The sequence below is a fragment of the Callithrix jacchus genome, chromosome 2 (genome assembly GCF_049354715.1).
Source record: "Callithrix jacchus isolate 240 chromosome 2, calJac240_pri, whole genome shotgun sequence".
NCBI lineage: Eukaryota > Metazoa > Chordata > Mammalia > Primates > Cebidae > Callithrix > Callithrix jacchus.
This window is the reverse complement of record NC_133503.1, coordinates 168448977-168471904: the sequence shown is the minus strand read 5'-3', so window position 1 is coordinate 168471904 and position 22928 is coordinate 168448977. Positions and strand designations below refer to the sequence as shown.

Here is a 22928-nt window from a genome sequence, read left to right as displayed (position 1 = left end):
AAGACCACCCTGGCCAACATGGTGAAACCCCATCTCTACTAAAAATACAAAAATTAGCCAGGCACATTGGTGGACACCTGTAATCCTAGTTGCTGGGGAGGTTGAGGCAGGAGAAACTCTTGAGCCCAGCAGGCAGAGGTTACAGTGAGCCGAGATGGTGCCACTGCACTCCAGCCTGGGTGACAGAGTAAGACTCTGTCTCAAAAAAAAAAATTAATACTAAGTCTGAGAACTTTATATTCTTTATCCCTTACCTCTTCGGAAGGTAACTGGAGACTGCATAGCTTTTCTTACTACTGCTTTGGCTCTACCAGCTTTTTTCTGTACGGTGAAAGTGGCAGTTCCTGTACAGACAAACATTATTCACTTTATTTGAGGACAGAAACCTTCTCCTGATCAGCTCTGAATCTGCTCACCAAGCCCTACTCACAGTAGGGGCCCAATAAATGGTGCCTTGTTTAAACCAAGGTGGCAAATCATAAGTGCAAACAAAGGAAGGGAATACTCTGCTTTGAAACCCGGTATCCTTCAAGCACAACCAAACTCCTTTCTCAAATGGCAAATGTGTTTTGACATCTCTGACAACTGGAGAAGCCAGGGACATAATAAGTCTCTTAGCAGTAAACACCTAGACAAAATGTCAAGCTAAATTTTATCAAGAAAATGATTAGTTTCTTAACTCGAAGATTAATAGCAATCATTTACTGTCTATGTTATGCAAAATGTTCTCTTAATACTACAATCCTCAACAACTCTATGAGGTAGGTTTGAAAATAACTTATCTGAGGGTAAAAATCAGCTGCAGAGCTGGGATATAAACCAAGATTTAGAGGATTTTTAAACCTGGACTTCTATTTCTTTATGCCTAAGGTGCCTCTCAGTTACTACTTATATAATCTTTGTATTGTATTTGATATAACTAAACACAAAATAAGCAACAATTACAAAAAATATTCCTGGTCAGCTGTGGAGGCTCATACCTATAATTCCAGTACTTTGGGAGGCTAAGTGGGAAGACAGCTTGAGCCCAGGAGTTTGAGAACAGCATGGGCAACATGGCAAGACTCCGTCCCTACAAAAAATTTAAAAATAACCCAGGTGTGCTGGTATACACCCATAGTCCCAGCTATTCAAGAGGCTGAGGTGGCTTACACCATCAAGCACAGTGGCTCATGCCTATAATCCCAGCACTTTGGGAGGCCAAAGCTGGCAGATCACTTAAGGCCAGGAGTTTGTGACCAGCCTGGCCAACATGGTGAAACCCTGTCTCTACTAAAAAATATAAAAGTTATTTGGGTGTGGTGGTGCCAGCTTGTAGTGCCAATTACTCCCGAGGCTGAGGCAGGAGAATCACTTGAACCCAGGGGGTAGAGGTTGCAGTGAGCTGACACTGTGCCACTGCATTCCAGTCGTGTGACAGAGCTAGACTCTGTCTCAAAAAAAAAAAAAAAAGGCTGAAGTGGGAGGATCACCTAAGCCAGGGTTGCAGTGAGCCATGATCACATCACTGCCCTCCCATCTGAGCAACAATGAGTTCCTGTGTCAAAAAAAGAAAAAAGAAATAGCTCCTAAACAGTATGGAAACAGGGCTGAAGAAATTAGCCAAAAACTACATACTGCTTTACAAGACAGAAAGCAACCTACAGTCAAACTCCCATGTATATTCAGAAAAACTCTTCATTTACAAATGAACTGCAGTGAATTTGAAAATACTGATTGATCCTAACCTTCCCACATGTGCAGTGACTGAACTTGACTTATGTGAGTTCAGGTTATCTGTATCACTGACTAGGAAAAGGCCTAGAATCATTCTTGCCTGAGTTTCCCTCCGTTCTCCCAAACACTGGGGGACCTGAAACTTCTGAATGTAGACAGGTGAAATGGTTGGGTCTGGGTGTGACAGAGGCCACAAAAACAAGTGGAGCCACAGCCTGCTATACTGAGGCAGAGAACTCACAATATCCACAAGCACTGAAGCTGTCTCTTTTATCTTTGCCTTATAAGTCTGGGGAAGCTAAGTGACAGGTTAGCTAGGACAATAACCAGATATATGGTATTATTCTCTGACATGGTATAAATACTATAATACCTGCTTATTAATATCCTTGAACCATAATTTGTTTATAAATAGCTATGCTTAGACAAAAGGCTTAAATCACCATTTTTTCCATTTATCCATTTGTTCAATGTTTGAGTATTTCATTTGTTCAATGTGAGGGATAATATGAAGATGAGTAAGAGAATACTGCTGCAAAGCATTTAATCTAGAATGGGGCATGAAGTTTATAAGTAACCTTAACAAGATGCCTGTTGTAGTCCTTCAAGAGGGACATAAACATATGAGTAAGGGCTCAAAGAACAGAAAAATAACTACTTTAGCCACCAGTATCTCTAATTTTCATAGCAACCATGCAGGTTAAATATTACCCTCAATTTAGAAATGAGAATGTAGAATTTTGAATTGATTATATCAGATTGGACGAACTAAACAATTAAGATTAGGAATGTCTTCAAAGACAAAGAAGTGAGACTTTCAAGGTTTTATAAGGGGGCACAAAAGTATGGCATGTGGTTGGAAAACAAGCTGCTGAGCAGCACGGTTTCTATGGGGAAAGGAGTTCAAGGCAGCAGGAGAACACACAAAGGATAACTTGAAGGCAAAGCAGAGGGTCTAGATGTTTCTGCATGGGTATGAGTGTTGTTGAGGGCTTCAGGAGTAGCAGAAGCACCTCCTCAAGCATAATCCAGCAAGGGCAAGTGAGACTAATGGAAGGACAAGCTAAGGCCACAGCAACCATCAAAGTACAAGGCGAAAATAAAGGCTTCAAATTGAACACATATAACAAGAAGACATATTTCCATATAATTCAAGACTTTCATCAGATGTTAAGAAACCATGGCTCAGGTGTTTAAAACCTTGGCAATTTTAGATATGTATCTAATTGTGGCAAATGTATCAGGTATAAAATAAGATTAAAAAAAAAAAAGGCATGGTTCACTATTTTGAAATTTAGTTTTAGAAAAGCAGTATTTTCTTATTGTAATTTGTCAGTCAAAAAAGCCAAGATCTGCCCAGGCATGATACCTCACATGTGTAATTTCAGCACATGTGGGAGGCTGAGGTGGGTAGATGCTTGAGCTCAGGAGTTCAAGACCAGCCTGGGTAACACAGCAAGATTCCCATCTCTACAAAAAAAAACAAACAAGCAAAAATTAGCTGGACATGGTGGCATACACCTATAATCCCAGCTACACAGGAGGTTGAGGTGGGAGATGGCTCTTGAGCTTAGGAGGCAAAGGCTGTAGTGAGTCAAGATCATGACACTGCACTTCAGACTGAGCAACAGACTCTGTCTCAAAAAAAAAAAAAAAAAAAAAAAGCCAAGGGCTAATCAAACCATAAAGAGTTTGATCTAAAGAATTGGAATTCATGGAAATTTCAATTTTCTAAATTGAGGCAGCAAAATGAAGTGTTGGTTCTATGTGTGTAGGCTCTAGACCCATCCTAGGGTTAAATCTTGGCTCTACCACTTCCTAGCTGTATGATCTTGGGCAATTATTTAGTTTTCTCTGCCTTGGTTTCCTTGTCTTTAAAGTGGAAACATAATAGCACCTATCTCACAGGGTTGTAATTAAAGAACTTAAACAGAACCTGACTCATAAATTAGTTTTTATTTTACATGGTTTTTTTTTTTTTGAGATGGAGTCTCGCTCTGTCACCAGGCTGGAGTGTAGTGGTACGATCTTGGCTCACTGCAACCTCTGCCTCCTGAGTTCAAGTGATTCTCCTGCCTCAGCCTCCTGAGTAGCTGGGATTACAGGCACGTGCCACCATGCCCAGTTATTTTTGTATTTTTAGTAGAGACAGGGTTTTGCCATGCTGACCAGGATGGTCTAGATCTCTTGACCTCATAATCCGCCTGCCTCGGCCTCCCAAAGTGTTGGGATTACAGGCATAAGCCACTGTGCCAGGCCTATTTGACATTTTTAAATGTATATATTTATACTACATGTCAACTATTATAATACATTGTTAATACGTAAACACATTACAAATAACTGCTTTACTTTAATAATCAAAATTGAAATATGGCACAATTAACTAAAGAAAGGTTAGTAAATAATGGATATATCTTCAAATGTGGAAAAGAATGTTCAAAGGATAAAAACATAATATTATTTCAATCTGAGCTTCTTAGCATTCCTCCTTTGTGATGTATTCATCCTACCATCTATCAGAACCTGATTCGTTCCAATGCCTACATCTTTGGCCAGATATACAAAAGAAACAGATTCCTGAAAAAAGTTATAATCTAATACCCTGAATGTTCAAATGCTATTATTAAAAAAGGCATTCATTTAGAAAAATTCCGAGAGCCTTACTTCAAAGTAGAAAAATAAATTACAGCTCTTTATCAATGCCTTGCATTCTGTTCAAATCAGAACTCCTTTTTATTCAGATCTATACCGTTTACTAATGAAAACACAACTTCGAAGACAAGAAGGAATAGGTCCAAATCACACAATTTACAAAAAAGCTTTAAGTCTTACCACGTGGCAAAGGTGAGCCTTGAGGTTGCCCAAAAGACTTCTTATGGATACAACTGGGTTTAAATGTATATTTGACTTTTCCAGATTGATTTTTCAGAAAACTGTGACCATGCTGATTCTCTCTAAAGTACAAATCACATAATTATTATATTCCTAGAATCTCATATCATGATAAACTTTAATACTTCAAAAAGCCCAAATTAAGCAGGATGCAGTGGGGCAGGCCTATAATAGCCCCAGCTACTGGGGAGAGTGGGACAGGAGGATCACCGGAACCTAGAGAGTGGAGGCTGTGGTGTGCCATGATTGCTCTGGTGATGCTACTGCACTCCAGCCTGGGTGACAGCGCAAGATTCTGTCTCTTTAAGGAAAAAAAAAAAGCCCAAAAAATATAGCTCAAATTAATACATTCACTTGATACTGCCTATTCTGTACCTCAGTAATGTACTTAACATATAATAACTCTCAACAAATTATTCTTTGTATCTCATACCTCAAACCTCATTTTTTTCACAAAAATTTTTTGTGGTTATCTCACTCCCTGTTTCAAATTCTCCATATATTGGGCAGTTATATATGCATTTCATCCCTACTTTATTCTAGAAAAGCCGCAACAGGAATCTTTGGTATTTGAACTAAAACTCCACGCTACACACACATGATCTGATTACATCTGGGTTTGTGTTGCTAGTATATCCTCTAGGCTCTTAAATTATGATTATGTTTACAATTCTAATAATTTATTTTGTCATAGGTGGTGATTCTTAACAATACTGTACTCCAATTCATGTTCACCTTATGATCACCAACAAATATTAATAGAACTTTGCATGTTTGTTGGCCATATATAAGAAATTTTATACTTGAGTAGTTTTCTTCAGCATTCTATGTTTATAGTTAATTCCTGCCTAATTAACTCATATCAAAGCCCTCTGCAGGTGATTAAAGTAAAATACATAATAGTAACTACAGTTGAATGAGCATAAATGGGCAGCTCAGGGGCAGGTAGCAGAAAGGGAAGTGGTAAGCAACTGGGGACTGGCTGTTTCTGCAAGAGAGAAGATGACAAGTGGGAAAATAGGGTGAGCAGTCAGGAGGCGAATTACCGAGGTAAATACTAACAACAACCAAGTAAAAGAAAACGAGACTGCACAGATATCAAATTTCATACTTCTGGTATTCCTACATGCTCTGTAAGCTTAGTGAGAAATGTAACACAATTTTTGCCTTTTTCCTTGGTGATTCTATCAATGTATAAAGACCTCATAATTATGAGGTTACTTTTTTCCTTCACTTTATCATCATAACTCTAGGCAAAATAAATGCAAATGCACTGAACTTAGGTCACGAAAGTGCTACATTTCTTCTTATCAAGCCTTACATTATCTTGCCAAATGGCCTGTCAAACCTTGTCTTACCCTCTTGGAGAAGGGCAGTGTTGATATCTAGAAAACTGAGTAGGGCTTGATTTGTTAGGCAATGGTTTCCATGCAGTTGTTGGTAGCTGTACTGACTCAGATAACAGTTCATTCATCAGACTGTATGCTTGTGAGATTCGATGAGTATAGTGTTGAGAGAGCAGCAATCTGTAGATAAATTAAACATCATTTACTAAGAGTCACTTTCAGTTCATCTATCCAGAGGGAATACAGTGTTTGAAGAACACCTAGCATTTTCTTTTCTTTTTTTTAAGACAGAGTTTCACTCTTGTCACCCAGGCTGGAGTGCAATGGTGCAATCTTGGCTCACTGCAACCTCCGCCTCCCAGGTTCAAGCAATTCTCCTGCCTCAGCCTCCCAAATAGCTGGGATTACAGGCGCCCACCACCACGCCCAGCTAATTTCACCTAGCATTTTCTTTCTTCAACGCTTCTCACATCCTTCTTTCATCAGATTTCTGAAAATGATAAGGCAGTATTATTAAAGGTACTTGTAGTTATAGTCTGGAGCATTCCCAAATACATGTACATATCTGGGTAAGGAAAGGAAGAACGGCAGAAATAAAAGTCATAAAAACTGTATGAAACACATAATATCTGAAAGCAAATTTGTAAAAAGACTAGTGAGTCTCATCGTTTTCCTTGCAGTGATAGCTCCCATAATTTTCTATTTATTGATAAAAAAGAGGCTATTGTGAAAACAGAATTCCTAAGGCATTAATCTATGACTCAGGTAAGGAAGTTAGAGAGAATGCACAGGGTTACAGCTACCAAACTCACCTGTCTTTTTCATGCTTCATCTTTTGACTGAGCCTGATTTCCCTTGAAGTCATATAAAGCTGCATAAGAAATATCCAGTTGGTTTATTATTGTTCAATCCAAATAATTGAACCATTAGACATAATTCTATTATTTAGAAAACAGTATAAAACACTGTTGTATTTGATGAAGCTTCCTACTCTAGCACAAAACATAAAAATGTTAAATTGAAACATCATGTAATTAAAAACTAATTTCATAAATGGAATGCAAAATCTATTTTACTAGTTCAATTAATATATTTTATTGAATTAATGAGAGAACCTTACTGGCTGCACTAAAAATGGAAAGTAGGAACATTTTAGGTGGAAGCACCTATGCTTTATACTCAATCTTTTGATTAATCTCATGAAGAGCTTGTTAATAAAGCAGAAATGAGACATTTAAAATAATCATTTTTATGTTTTAAAATGTTTATCAGAAACCTACTACAGTGCATTGACTATGACTTGTAAACTCTTCAAGTTATACACCAGAAAGCAAACAACTAATGTCAGACACATACATATTATTCCAGAACATTAAGAACTATTGGTATGAGTTACATGTGAGGTTCTTTTCATACACAATTATGTATGTAAAAACAGATACTCGAGGATTGAAGCTCTCGCTGGATGCGCGGAGAGGGTGAGTTGGGGACGCATTTCCAGACGGATCTTAGTTGCCCACAGAACGGGGAAATTCCCAGGTATAAAAGAGACACGGGACGGCAGGCAGAGGTTTTGGCTGGTGTAGCCGGCAGCCGGTGCGGCTGCGGCCCGCGCCGGAGCGCAGAGGCGCTCCACAGAGCTCCATACAAAAGCGCACTGTTACGGGTGCCCTGTTGAACCGGCAAACTGAGACCTGAGAGGGCTGAAATTGAGACTGAACGGGACATGGACAGTGAGCCAGCCCAGGAAATCCCAGGGAGACAGCGTTTGGGGTAGCGCAGTGCGACAAACAAAACAGCGATTCCAAATGCTCCCGGTGAGGAGGTTCCCTTAAAACGCAGCTCCGTGGGGGAGGGGCGTCTGCCATTACCGAGGCAATCAGCCCCTACTGAGGTACACGCCCATTGCTGACGCAGCCTGCCGTTGCCAAGGCAACCCGGTACAATAGAGAGACTCCGCCGCAGGGCGTAGCCATGGCAGCAGGGCAGAGACCGCAGCAGAAGGGCAGAGCCTGCAGCAACAGGGTGAACCTCACACCATCAGGGCAGAGCCTCGGCAGGCAAAAAGTGACTACACTGCCTCCTAGCTGGGCAGGACAGCACAGCAGACACTCAAAAATAAAACCCCAGCCCCTTCAGAAAGAGCAGCTGGGAAAAAAAGGGTTTTTTTATGAGTTCTGTTGCAGCAGAATTAAACATAGCAGCCTAACAGCCCTGAATGAACAATAGAGCTCACAGCTCAGCAACTGAACTCCTATAAAGTACAGACTGTCTCCTCAAGCAGCTCCCTGACCCCCTCTATATCCAAAAGACTGAAATTTGGCAGGCATCATTCCAGGACAAAGATAGCAAAAAAAGAAACTGGTAGCACCCCTCACTGTTCTGCAGCTGCTATAGGTGCACCACAGACAAGCAGGGCCTGGAGTGGACCTCAGCAGTCGTACAGCGAAGGGGCTAGACTGGTAGAAGGAAAACCAAGTAACAGAAATACTTCATCATCAACAATCTGGGTGTCCATTCAGAGACCCAATTGAAAAGTCAGGAACTACACAGACGACAGGTGAATAAATCCATAAAGATGGGAAGAAACCAGCGCAAAAAGAAGGAAAACACCCGAAACCAGAACACCTTGCCTCCTACAAAGGACCAAAACTCCTCACCAGCAAGGGAACAAAGCTGGACGAAGAATGACTGTGACGAAATGGCAGAATTAGACTTCAGAAGGTGGATAATGAGAAACTCTTGTGAACTAAAAGAACATGTTTTAAATCAATGCAAAGAAACTAAGAACCTTGAAAAAAGATATGAAAAAAGATTCGAGGAAATGATAACAACAATGGATAACTTAGAGAGGAATATGAATGAATTAAAGGAGATGAAAAACACAATACGAGAACTTCGCGAAGCATGCACAAGTTTCAATAGCTGAATTGACCAAGCAGAAGAAAGAATATCAGAAGTCGAAGATCAAATCAATGAAATAAAACGAGAAACCAAGATCAGAGAAAAAAGCGCAAAAAGGAATGAACAAAGTCTCCAAGAAATGTGGGACTATGTGAAGAGACCTAACCTACGTTTGATAGGTGTACCTGAATGTGACGAAGAGAATGAATCCAAGCTGGAAAATACTCTTCAGGACATTATCCAGGAAAATTCCCCCCACCTAGCAAGACAGGCCAACACTCAATTACAGGAAATACGGAGAACACCACAAAGATATTCTGCAAGAAGAGCAACCCCAAGGCACATAATTGTCAGATTCAACAAGGTTGAAATAAAGGAGAAAATACTAAGAGCAGCCAGAGAGAAAGGTTGGGTCACCCACAAAGAGAAGCCCATCAGACTCACAGCAGATCTCTCGGCAGAAACTCTACAAGACAGAATAGAGTGGGGGCCAATATTCAACATCCTTAAAGAAAAGAATTTTCAACCCAGAATTTCATATCTAGCCAAACTGAGCTTCATAAGTGAAGGAAAAATAAAATCCTTTGTGAACAAGCAAGTACTCAGAGATTTTGTCACCACCAGGCCTGCTTTACAAGAGCTCCTGAAAGAGGCACTACACATAGAAAGGAATAACCAGTACCAGCCATTCCAAAATCACACTAAACGCTAAAGAGCATCAACATAATGAAGAATCTACAACAACTAACGGGCAAAACAGCCAGCTAGCATCAAAATGGCAGTATCAAATTCACACATAACAATATTAACCCTAAATGTAAATGGACTAAATGCACCAATGAAAAGACACAGACTGGCAAATTGGATAAAAATCCAAAACCCATTGGTGTGCTGTATCCAGGAAACCCATCTCACAGGCAAGGATACACAAAGGCTCAAAATAAAGGGATGGAGGAAGATTTACCAAGCAAATGGAGAGCAAAAAAAAGCAGGAGTTGCAATTCTCATCTCTGATAAAATAGACTTTAAAGCAATAAAGATTAAAAGAGACAAAGAAGGCCATTACATAATGGTAAAAGGATCGATACAACAAGAAGAGCTAACGATCCTAAACATATATGGACCCAATACAGGAACACCCAGATACATAAGGCAAGTTCTTAACGACTTACAGAGAGACTTAGACTCCCACACAATAATAGTGGGAGACTTTAACACTCCACTGTCAATATTAGACAGATCAACCAGACAGAAAATCAATAAGGATATCCAGGGCTTGAACTCAGACCTGGAGCAAGCAAACCTGATAGACATTTACAGAACTCTCCACCCCAAATCCATAGAATATACATTCTTCTCAGCACCACATCACACCTACTCTAAAATTGACCACATAATTGGAAGTAAAGCACTGCTCAGCAAATGCAAAACAACTGAAATCATAACAAACAGCCTCTCAGACCATAGTGCAATCAAGTTAGAACTCAGAATTCAGAAACCAACCCAGAACCGCACAGCTTCATGGAAACTGAACAACTAGCTCTTGAATGTTGACTGGATAAACAACGAAATGAAGGCAGAAATAAAGAAGTTCTTCGAAACCAATGAGAACGAAGACACAACATGCCAGAATCCCTGGGACACATTTTAAGCAGTCTCTAGAGGAAAGTATATAGCAATAAGTGCCCATATGAGAAGAATGGAGAGATCCAAAATTGACACCCTATCGTCAAAATTGAAAGAGCTAGAGGAGCAAGATCAAAAAAATTCAAAATCCAACAGAAGACAAGAAATAACTAAGATTAGAGCTGAACTGAAGGAAATTGAGACACGAAAAACCCTCCAAAAAATCAATAAATCCAAGAGCTGGTTTTTTGAAAAGATCAACAAAATAGACAGACCACTAGCCAGATTGATTAAAAAGAAAAGAGAGAACAACCAAATAAATGCAATAAAAAATGATAAAGGGGAAATCACCACAGATTCCACAGAAATTCAAACCATCATCAGAGAATATTACAAACAACTCTATGCACATCAACTAGTAAACCTGGAAGAAATGGATAAATTCCTGGACTCCTGTGTCCTCCCAAGCCTAAATCAGGAGGAAGCTGAAACTATGAATAGACCAATAAGAAGGGCAGAAGTCGAGGCAGCAATTAAGAGCCTACCACACAAAAAAAGCCCAGGTCCAGATGGGTTCACAGCCGAATTCTACCAGACACACAAAGAGGAGCTGCTACCATTTCTTCTGAAACTATTCCAAATAATCCAAAAAGAGGGAATCCTTCCCAAATCATTCTATGAGACCAATATCATCCTGATAACAAAACCCGGCAGAGACCCAACAAGAAAAGAAAACTTCAGGCCAATATCCATGATGAACATAGATGCAAAAATCTTCAATAAAATATTGGCAAGCCGATTGCAACAGCAAATCAAAAAACTTACTCATCATGATCAAGTAGGATTCATCCTGGGAGTGCAAGGCTGGTTCAACATACGCAAGTCTATAAACGTAATTCAACACATAAACAGAACCAAAAACAAAAACCACATGATTATCTCAATTGATGCAGAGAAGGCACTGGACAAAATTCAACAGCACTTTATGCTAAAAACCCTCAATCAACTCGGTATCAATGGAACGTATCTCAAAGCAATAAAAGCTATTTATGACAAACCAACAGCCAATATCATACTGAATGGGCAAAAACTGGAAGCATTCCCTTTGAAATCTGACACTAGACTAGGATGCCCTCTGTCACAACTCCTATTCAATATAGTACTGGAAGTTCTAGCCAGAGCAATCAGGCAAGAAAAAGAAATAAAGGGTATTCAAATAGGAAAGGTGGAAGCCAAATTGTCTCTATTTGCAGACGACATGATAGCATACCTAGAAGACCCCATCGCCTCAGCCCAAAAACTCCTGAAACTGATAAGCAACTTTAGCAAAGTCTCAGGATATAAAATCAATGTGCAAAAATCACAAGCCTTCCTCTATACCAATAACAGACTTAAAGAGAGCCAAATCAAGAACGAACTGCCATTCACAATTCCTACAAAAAGAATAAAATACCTTGGAATACAACTCACAAGGAACATAAGGGACCTCTTCAAGGAAAACTACAAACCACTGCTCAACGAAATCAGAGAGGACACAAACAGATGAAGAAACATTCCATGTTCATGGTTAGGAAGAATTAATATCGTAAAAATGGCTATACTGCCCAAAGTAATTTACAGAATCAATGCTATACCCATCAAGCTACCATTGACTTCCTTCACAGAACTGGAAAAAACCACCATGAACTTCATATGGAACCAAAAGAGAGCCCGCATAGCCAAGTCAATTCTAAGCAAAAAGAACACAGTGGGGGGCACCACACCACCGAATTTCAAACTATACTACAAGACTACAGTAATCAAAACAGCATGGTACTGGTACCAAAACAGAGATATAGACCAATGGAACAGAACAGAGGCATCAGAGGCAACACAACATATCTACAACCATACAATCTTTGATAAACCCGACAAAAACAGCAACAAATGGTGCTGGGAAAACTTCTTAACCATGTGCAGAAAGCAGAAACTGGACCCCTTCCTGACACCTTACACTAAAATTAACTCCAGATGGATTAAAGACTTAAACATAAGACCTGGCACCATAAAAACCCTAGAAGAAAATATAGGCAAAACCATCCAGGACATAGGAGTAGGCAAGGACTTCATGAACAAAACACCAAAAGCATTGGCAACAAAAGCCAAAATAGACAAATGGGACCTAATCAAACTCCACAGCTTCTGCATGGCAAAAGAAACAGTCACTAGAGTGAATCGGCAATCAACAGAATGGGAAAAAATTTTTGCAGTTTACCCATCTGACAAAGGGCTGATATCCAGAATTTACAAAGAACTCAAACAGATTTACAGGAAAAAAACAAACAAGCCCATTCAAAATTGGGCAAAGGATATGAACAGACACTTTACGAAAGAAGACATATATGAGGCCAACAATCATATGAAAAAATGCTCATCGTCACTGGTCATCAGAGAGATGCAAATCAAAACCACATTGAGATACCATCTCACGCCAGTTAGAATGGCGATCATTAAAAAATCTGGAGACAACAGATGCTGGAGAGGATGTGGAGAAAAAGGAACACTTTTACACGGTTGGTGGGAGTGTAAATTAGTTCAACCATTGTGGAAGACAGTGTGGTGACTCCTCAAGGCCTTAGAAATAGAAATTCCATTTGACCCAGCAATCCCATTACTGGGTATATATCCAAAGGACTATAAATCGTTCTACTATAAGGACACATGCGCACGAATGTTCATTGCAGCACTGTTTACAATAGCAAACACCTGGAATCAACCCAAATGCCCATTGATGATAGACTGGATTGGGAAAATGTGGCACATATACACCATGGAATATTATGCAGCAATCAGACATGATGAGTTCGTGTCATTTGTAGGGACATGGATGAATCTGGAGAACATCATCCTCAGCAAACTGACACAAGAACAGAAAATGAAACACTGCATATTCTCACTCATAGGCGGGTGATGAAAAATGAGAACACATGGACACAGAGAGGGGAGTACTAAACACTGGGGTCTATTGGGGGGAAAAGGGGAGGGCCAGTGGGAGGGGGAAGTGGGGAGGGATAACCTGGGGAGAAATGCCAAATGTGGGTGAAGGGGAGAAAGCAAACAAAACACACTGCCATGTGTGTACCTATGCAACTGTATTGCATGTTCTGCACATGTACCCCAAAACCTAAAATGCAATAAATAAATAAATAAATAAACAGATACTCAGAAGTAAATTCACTTTTTCAAGGTCCTGTAGAGAAGTAGTCACTAACAAATTAAAGGTCTTATTGATTTCTAATAGAAATTCAAATGAAATTTTTTTTTTTTTGCCAATCAGTTTGAGCTTATGAGGTTGCTCAGGTTAGCCTTGAACTGATGACCTCGCCTTCGCAAGCGCCATGACCTCTGGCGGGAGCCACTTTGGACCCCGAAAATTTTAATTACATTTACACCTCACTAATCCCATCCCTTTACCAAAAGAGAAGTTAAAAACAACAACTGTTTGCAATCGTGAATGAGACCACAAAATCTATGAACCAAGCAGTTCTTATATCCTTAGAGCTTGTTTGTTTGATTCAAGGGCTCACTCTGTTGCCCAGGCTGGAATGCAGTGGCATGATCACAACTCACTATAACCTCAAACTCCTGGGCACAAGTGATTTTCTCACTTTGAGTAGTTAGGACTATAAGCATGGGCCCCCATGCCTAGCTAATTTTCATTTTCTTCTTTTTTTTGTAGAGATGAGGTCTCGACTATGTTGCCTAGGCTGATCTTGAACTCCTGGCCCTCAGGTGATCCTCCTATCTCTGCCTCCCAAAGTGCTGGGATTACAGACATGAGCCACCATTCCTGGCCAATATATTCTAAATTTGGACACAATTCTAACCATCTTGGGTATTTACTTCACTGACAGAAAAGGTGATGTCAGAACCCATTCTGCATAGGGAGGGGGAATACACATACATACACACATACTCAAAATACACATGCACACACTTTAAGATTCTGGTCATGTACCTCAGTAGCCCTGGAGGTCACTACCCTGTCTCCTGAGCTATCACGAAAAGATTATGTTAACGCCAATATGCTCTTTTCTGAGACAGGTAAGTAAATCATATACTTTAAACAATAGTATACCTACTTTTGCACCATTTGGTGTTTTAATGGGACAGTTTATCTGGAAAATTCACCTAAAGAATTTGTTTTCCTAATGATGCTGAAAAAATGAAGGTATATTGTACTTTATTTCAGATTAAAAGTAAAAGATAAACTGTAATCTAAATGTAATTTTCATAGTAATGTTGACTATCAAAGTAACACTGCATTGTTTTACCATCTGAAGAAAAATATACTTGACCTAGTGATCGTGATGTCTGTACTTAGGACTCAGTAAATAAATGCTGACAGTTTTAAAGATAGTTAAAAAACAAAAACCACACACACAGAAGTGACATTGTTCTGTTGGTACCTAATTGGACTATATATATATAGTATATATATCAATATATATATTTATATATATATAAATTATGTATATATAAAAATATATATATATATTTTTAATTCTTTGTAGATAACTTGTAGACAGAAAATTGAAGTTTTCTTTTATTTGTTAGCTTCTGCTTTATTTGTAGACACAGAGATTGGCTTTGTCACCCAGGCTAGAGTGCAGTGGTAAGATCACTGCTCAATACAGCCTCAAACTTCTGGGCTGAAATGATCCTCCTGCCTCAGCCTCTTGAGTATCTGGGACTACAGGTGTGTGCCATCACACCTAGCTAATTTTTTGTTGTTGTTGTAGGGATGAGGTCTCACTATGTTCCCCAGGATGTTCTCAACTCTTGGTCTCAAGTGATCCTCTCACTTCTGGTCTCTGAAAGTGCTGGGACTATAAACCTGAGTCACCATGCCCAGTCTCAACATTTTCTAAGTAAATAAATGTCATAAACTAAGCAAAGGAGCAGGCCTAGAAAATGTTTTTAATTTTAAAAATGAGTTTTTAAAATGGCTTTAATACATAGTCAATTGTTTCAACTGCCATTGACTCTTACTGAAAATTAAAGGAACAGCCAGATGCAGTGGCTCACGCCTGTAATCCCAGCACTTTGGAGGCTGAGGCAGACGGATCACGAGGTCAAGAGATCAAGACCGTCCTGGCTAACACAGTGAAACCCTGTCTCTACTAAAAATAAAAAAATTAGTAGAGTTGTAGCATGCGCCTGTATTCCCAGCTACTTGGGAGGCTGAGGCAGGAGAATCGCTTAAACCTGGAAGGCGGAGGTTGCAGTGAGCCTAGATTGCACCACTGCACTCCAGCCTAGGCAACAGAGGAAGACTCTCTCAAAAAAAAAAAAAAAAAAGGAAAGGAAAGGAACAACTCCAATTGGTCACCCAATCATTCAACCTCCTCCTTTTGTTAAAATGCTATAGCCATCATTAGCCTGGGGGACAAAAAAAATATTTAAGATAATTCAGTATAACTTGGTTAGTATAATATCCTGCAACATTTTAAGGTAATTTCTTAGCTTTTCCTGACTTAAGTAAAATGCTGTCTTTTCTATATGCCAAATTAAAAATGTATCCAAATTATGTTAATCCTTTTCTTGAAAATTTGACAGGAAAGTAATTATACATATTCTATAATTCCATTACATTACCGCTGACACTGCAGACTTACTGGATTACTTCTGGGACAGAAAGGATCATGTTCTTGCCCTCTCTTTTCTGCCAGCTCATTTAAGTACTTCGCCATTCTTTCTTTCTGTTTTCTTTTCATCCAGGCTCGAATCTCTCTTCTTTCCTTTTCAGTTCTTTGTGGATGTCTGCCAGAAGAACGCTGAATTCTGAGAAATTTAACAAGCAAGATACCATTTGCTTTTAAACTTGTTATGCAGATAAGATATATCATGACTACACACTATCTATCTGGAAAGATTTTTCCCCATCTTGAAAAGTAGTATATACTTATAATCTCCAGTCAATTCACTCCAATTTGTTACCTGAAATCCACTAAAAATGGACTCAGAAAGCTCACTAACAACTTCTTTATAACATTTGCTTTAATCTCTTTTCCCTTCTTCTTTAAACTCTATCCTACCTGGGTCTTTTCCTAACTCTCAAAACACTATGTAGCCTCCTGCATTGGCTCCTTTCTTCTCTGCTCACTGTTTTAAAATTAATGTCCTAAAAGGTTTTCTTTTTGGCTTTTTAAAAAAAATTTAAATTTTTGTGGGTACATATTTACAGGGTACATGAGATATTTTGATACAGGTATGCAATGCATAATAATCACATCATGTAAATCCTTTTTGACTTCCTTCATCTATTAATATAATTTACTCCCTGCACCATTTCTGTAACTTTCAAAACTTTCCGCCCACTGAGGGCTGGCTCAGTGGCTCATGCCTGTAATCCCAGAACTTTGGAAGGCGAAGGCAGGTGGACTGCTTTAACCCAGGCATTCGAGACCAGCCTGGGTAACATGATGAGACACCATCTCTACAAAAAACACAAAAATTAGCCAGGTGTAATGGCATATGCCTGTAGTCTCAGCTACTCAGGAGGCTGAGGTGGGTGGGAGGATGGTTTGAGCCTGGGAGGTTGAAGCTGCCATGAGCAGTGATCATGCCACTGCATTCAAGCCTGGGTGACAGAAGAAGACTGTCTCAAAAAACCAAAAAACTTCTGACACAGAGGTGACTTCCAACAGCTGCCCTTCTGGATCTACTCCCAGGGTTAGGCTCATGCCACACTTCCCATAGTATGGACCAAATTAAGGGACTAAGCATGGCAGGGATGCTGTGAAAAGCCCATTCCCGCAAGACACAGGTGACTGTGTGGGTGACTTTGGCCTGAGGTCCTACCATTGACCTGGCTGAAACATTCTTACAACTACACAGTGTACTGAAACTCTGTCTCCTCTACCCTCTTTCCTTCCCTCTCCTTTACAGGGAGGGCTCAGAGCTGCATCTCAGTCTGATGCTTTTCCTTACTACTTACCATTGACCTGGCTGAAACATTCTTACAACTACTCAGTGTACTGAGACTGTCTCCCCTACCCTCTTTCCTTCTCTCCTTTACAGGGAGGGCTCAGAGCTCCATTGTAGTCTGATGCTTTTCCTTACTTCTTCCCCCGCACTCCCCCATTCTCTTACAAGCATTTCCCCCAGTAAAGCAGAAGCTAAGGTGGGATTACCTTCTTGGAGGATCTGAACTAACACATGTACTAGGAGTGGTCTGAGAAAATTGGTGGTGCAAAATGGGAATCTGGGGCCAGGTACAGTGGCACACACCTGTAGTCCCAGCTACTTGGGAGGCTCAGGTGGGACAACTGTGAGTTCAAGCCCACCTTGGGCAAAGTAGCATCCCTCCATCTCTAAAAAAGAAAATTAAAAAAAAATTCTTTTTTAAAAGATGGGGTGTCGCTTCTCGGCCTTTTGGCTAAGATCAAGTGTAAAAGATGGGGAGTTGGGACAGATGTATCACCCAGTGTATGAAGAAGACACCCTCCTAAACAGAAGACCAGTCACAAATACAAACAATGTGGTTTATTCTGAGTATCTGCTTTCCTTTTGGGAGTCTGGAATCTTTTTTTTGAGATGGAGTTTCGCTCTTGTTACCCAGGCTGGAGTGCAATGGCGCGATCTCGGCTCACCGCAACCTCCGCCTCCTGGGTTCAGGCAATTCTCCTGCCTCAGCCTCCTGAGTTGCTGGGATTACAGGCACGCGCCACCATGCCTGTAATTTTTTGTCTTTTTAGTAGAGACGGGGTTTCACCATGTTGACCAGGATTGTCTTGATCTCTTGACCTCGTGATCCACCCACCTCGACCTCCCAAAGTGCTGGGATTACAGGCTTGAGCCACCACTCCCGGCCTAAGGGAGTCTGGAATCTTAATACATGCCAGGCAGTATCCCCCCAGCAAAACCCTAGGCACTGAGTTTCTAATGGGCTTGCCTGGTAGACATTTCACACATGCTGTCACAACTTCTTGCTGGAAGAATTAAGTGCATTCTGTGAGACTCCACTGGGAAAAGATTCTTAAAAGTTTATGCCTGGTTTCCCCAGAATTTACTCCATGTACCTTCTGCCTCCTGTTAGGAAAAATTATAGCCATGAAAATGACTACATGCTGAGTTCTGTGCATCCTCCTAGGGGATTTCTAAACCTGGAGGTGATTTTGGGGACCCCCAGCACAGGGTCAGATCTACATCAGCACTGCAGTCTGATAGCTGTCCCCAATTTTATGGCATCATCCCTTTTTCCCTCACAGGCATTTCTCCAAATAAATCTCTTGCTCATCAAAATCCCATCTGCTTTGCAGAGGAATTAAAACTAACATACCAATGAATATTACCACTTAATGTTCAACTGCATTCTCTCTTTTTTTTCTTTGAGTCAGTTTCACTCTTATTGCCCAAGCTGGAGTGCAATGGCATGATCTCAGCTCACTGCAACCTCTGCCTCCTGGGTTCAAGTGATTCTCCTGCCTCAGCCTCCCAAGTAGTTGGGATTACAGGCATGCACCACCACACTTGGCTTCATCATGTTAGCCAGGCTGGACTCGAACTCCTGATCTCAGGTGATCTGCCCACCTCAGCCTCCCAAAGTGCTGGGATTACAGGCGTGAGCCACTGTGCCAGGCCATTATTTAATTAAATTAATTAATTTACTTATTTATTTGTGTTTTTGAAACCTCATTTCTACCAAAACTGTAAAAATAAGCTGGGTGCAGTGGCACACACCTGTGGTCCCAGCTACTTGGAGGCTAAGCTGGGAAGATCAACTAAGCCTGGGGAGGTTGAGGCTGTAGTAAGCCACTATCGTGCCACTGCATCCCAGCCTGGGTGACAGAGTGAGAGCATGCCTCAAAAGCAAACAAACAAAAGATACATTATGTCCTTCTTAGGGAAGGAAGCAAAATTAATACAATACAGCATTTTAAAAATTATTAAAAATTTTTTGAGATTGGGTTATGAGACTGGCTAATTTTATATTTTTGGTAGAGACAGGGTTTCCCCATGTTGCCTCTGCATTCTTTTTCCTGCTAACGAAATCGCCATCAACTCAGTCACCCAAGTAGAAAAGCTGTCACTCTTCCCACCTAATAGCCTCCAAGTGTCTACTTACACCTATTACCCTACAGTCTGCATTCTGATCACCTCATCTCTAAACTTACTGAAGTAAGTCTTCTAACTGGCTCTAACTTCTATCTTAAAGCCCTGTGTTGCATGATGACGTCACCTGGAGCAGAAGAACCTGCATGCGTGAATCACTGCTGAAAGAAATCATAGATGGCAAAAACACATCCCATGCTCATGGATGGGTAGAATCAATACTGTGAAAATGACCAAAATGTCAAATGCAATCTACAAATTCAATGCAATTCCTGGCAAAACACTACCACCAGCAAAAGGCTCAGTGGCTCACGCCTGTAATCACAGCACGTTGTGAGGCTGAGGCGGATGGATCACCTGAGGTCAGGAGTTTGAGACCAGTGCCCAATATGACAAAACCCTATTTTACTAAAAATGCAAAAATTAGCTGGGCATGGTGGTGCACACCTGTAATCGCAGCTACTATGTAGGCTAAGCCATGAAAATTGCTTGAACCCAGGAGGTGGGGAGGTTGCAGTGAGCTGAGACTATGCTACTGCATTCCAGCCTGGGCAACAAAGTAAGATTCCATCTCAAAAAAAAAAAAAACCACCATCACCAACACCACCACCAACAACCCCACCACCATTCTTCACAGAACTAGAAAAGACAATCTGAAAATTCATATGGAACCAAAAAAAGAGAGCCCGTATAGCCAAAGAAAGATCAAGCAAAAAGAATAAATCTGGAGGCATCACATTATGACTTTATACTATAAGGCCATAGTCACCAAAACAGCATCGTACTGGTAAAAAAAAATACACACATAGACCAATAGAACAGAACAGAGAACCCAGAAATAAACCCAAATAATTCGACAAAACAAACAAAAACATAAAGGGGGAAAGGACACCCTATTCAACAAACGGTGCTGAAATAATTGGCAAGCTGCATGTAGAAGAATGAAACTGGATCCTCATCTCTCATCTTACACAAAAATCAACTCAAGATGACGACCTGAAACCATAAAAACTCTGGAAGATAACATAGGAAAAACCCTTCTAGACATTGGCTTAGGTAAGACTTCATGACCAAGAACCCAAAAGCAAATGCAACAAAACAATGTTAAATAGGTGGAACTTAAACTAAAAAGTTTCTACACAGCAAAAGAAACAATCAGCAGAGTAAACAATCCACAGAGTGCAGAGTGGGAGAAAATCTCCACAATCTACCCAACCGACAAAGTTCTAATATCCAGAATATACAAATAACTCAAATAAGCAAGAGTAAATAATCCCATTAAAACAATATGCTAAAGACATAAAGAGACAACTCACAAAAAATATACAAATCGCCAACAAACATACGAAAAATGCTCAACATTATTAATGTTCAAGGAAATGCAAATCAAATCCACAATGCAATAGACAGCACCTTACTACTGTGAGAATGGATATAATCAAAAAATCAAAAAATAATAGATGTTGGCAGGAATGTGGTGAAAAGGGAACACTTTTACACTGCCGGTGAGACTGTAATACAACCACTATGGAGCACAGTGTAGAGATTCCTTTAAGAACTAAAAGTAGAACTACCATTTGATCCAGTAATCCCACTACTGGATATCTACCCAGAGGAAAATAAGTCATTATATGAAAAACATACTTGCACACGCATGTTTACAGCAGCACAATTCGCAATTGCGAAAATATGGCACCAGCCCAAATGCTCATCAAGCAATGAGTGGATAAAGAAATTGTGGTAGGCTGGGCGCGGTGGCTCAAGCCTGTAATCCCAGCACTTTGGGAGGCCAAGGCAGTTGGATCACGAGGTCAAGAGATTGAGACCATCCTGGTCAACATGGTGAAACACCGTCTCTACTAAAACTACAAAAAAAAAAAATTAGCTGGGCATGGTAGCGCATGCCTGTAATCCCAGCTACTCAGGAGGCTAAGGCAGGAGAATTGCCTGAACCCAGGAGGTGGAGGTTGCGGTGAGCCGAGATCGCACCATTGCACTCCAGCCTGGGTAACAAGAGCGAAACTCCGTCTCAAAAAAAAAACAAAGTAATTATGGTATACGTATACACATCGTACTACTCAGCCATAAAAAGGGAATGAAATAATGGCATTCACAGCAACCTGGATGGAACTGAAGACCATTATTCCTAACTGAAATAAATCAGGAAGGGAAAACCAAACATATGCTCTCACTCATAAGTGGGAACTAAGCTATGAGGATGCAAAGGCATAAAAATGATACAATGGACTTCAGGAACTTGGGGGAAAGTGTGGGAGGTGGGTGAGGAATAAGACTACAAACTGGGTACAGTATATACTGCTCAGGTGATGGGTACACCAAAGTCTCACAATTTACCACTAACGAACTTAACTCATGTAACCAAATACCACCTGTTCCCCCCAAACCTATGAAAATTAATTTAAAAAGAAAAAAAAAAAAACCTGCACGTGCTTATCAAAGACAAGGGCCAAGAACAAATTAAGGGGGCAGAAGTCCAAGAATGTATTTTACATAGCCAGCCAAAATGACTTAGCAAAGCCAGTTACCACTAATCTTAACATAAACATTATGAATAATTAAAAAGTTAACTATGTGAATAAAGCATTTGTAAATATACAAAAGGAACTAGACAACTTCTCAACGGGCCTTTCTCTTGAACCTCTGCAAACAGAATGGATTCCTCAGAAATGTTATGAAAGCAAACCAGTTAATGTTAATGAAGCTGTAATAGAGTTGTGATACCATGTAATGCAGTGGTGATGCATCTAATTCCCCCAAAAGATCAATACATTACATGTTTTATACAATTTTATTTTTAAAAATCTTGTTAATATGCAGGCACTTGGCACATTTTAAAAACAAACTACATAAGCAGATCTTTCTTCCAATCTAGGAAAAAAGGAATGTCAGAAGTCAACAAAATGTGATGAACTTCAAGTCCTAAAACAGAAGGCACTTCACCAAATCTGTTCACTGAAACAGTTATGTATCCTTGCTTACATCTTTCATGTTATAGGTTACAGTGAATGTCTGTCTGGATAGAAGAACATACAGAAATAGTTTCAAGGCAGTAAAAATGTAAGTCGAAGAAGTAATGAGTACTTTCCCAACATATTTTGTTTTTGATAACCTGTAGTCTTTCATTTGTCAAGTGCAGAAAACAGGTTTCGGAATTGGAAGAAAAGTTGAAATCCCAGAATGCAGTTACTTGCGGGATGGGGAGGTTAACAGATATTAAATCGGTTATCCCCTGAAGCAAATAGTAAAGAAAAAAAGCGCTTTCTGACCATCCCCTTATTGCTTGTCAATAGGTTGAACTCAGTTATTGCCTCTGGTCTCCACAGT

General features: G+C 40.1%; 1 protein-coding gene across 50 annotated transcripts in view; it reads right to left on the bottom strand.

Moving 5' to 3' along the window:
• Window positions 1-22928, bottom strand: part of CPLANE1 (ciliogenesis and planar polarity effector complex subunit 1) — a 169407-nt gene that overhangs the window by 7265 nt on the left and 139214 nt on the right. For 37 of the 50 annotated variants that reach the window (XM_078365594.1, XM_035291656.3, XM_035291658.3 and 34 more), the window contains 5 exons: window positions 16145-16310; window positions 6770-6828; window positions 5970-6137; window positions 4552-4673; window positions 255-344 (listed from right to left, as the gene is read on the bottom strand). In XM_078365594.1, coding sequence (XP_078221720.1) covers window positions 255-344; window positions 4552-4673; window positions 5970-6137; window positions 6770-6828; window positions 16145-16310 — 605 coding nt within the window. The remainder of the gene's footprint in view (window positions 1-254; window positions 345-4551; window positions 4674-5969; window positions 6138-6769; window positions 6829-16144; window positions 16311-22928) is intronic. The other 13 variants (XM_035291663.3, XM_078365571.1, XM_078365575.1 and 10 more) reach the window with 2 other exon arrangements.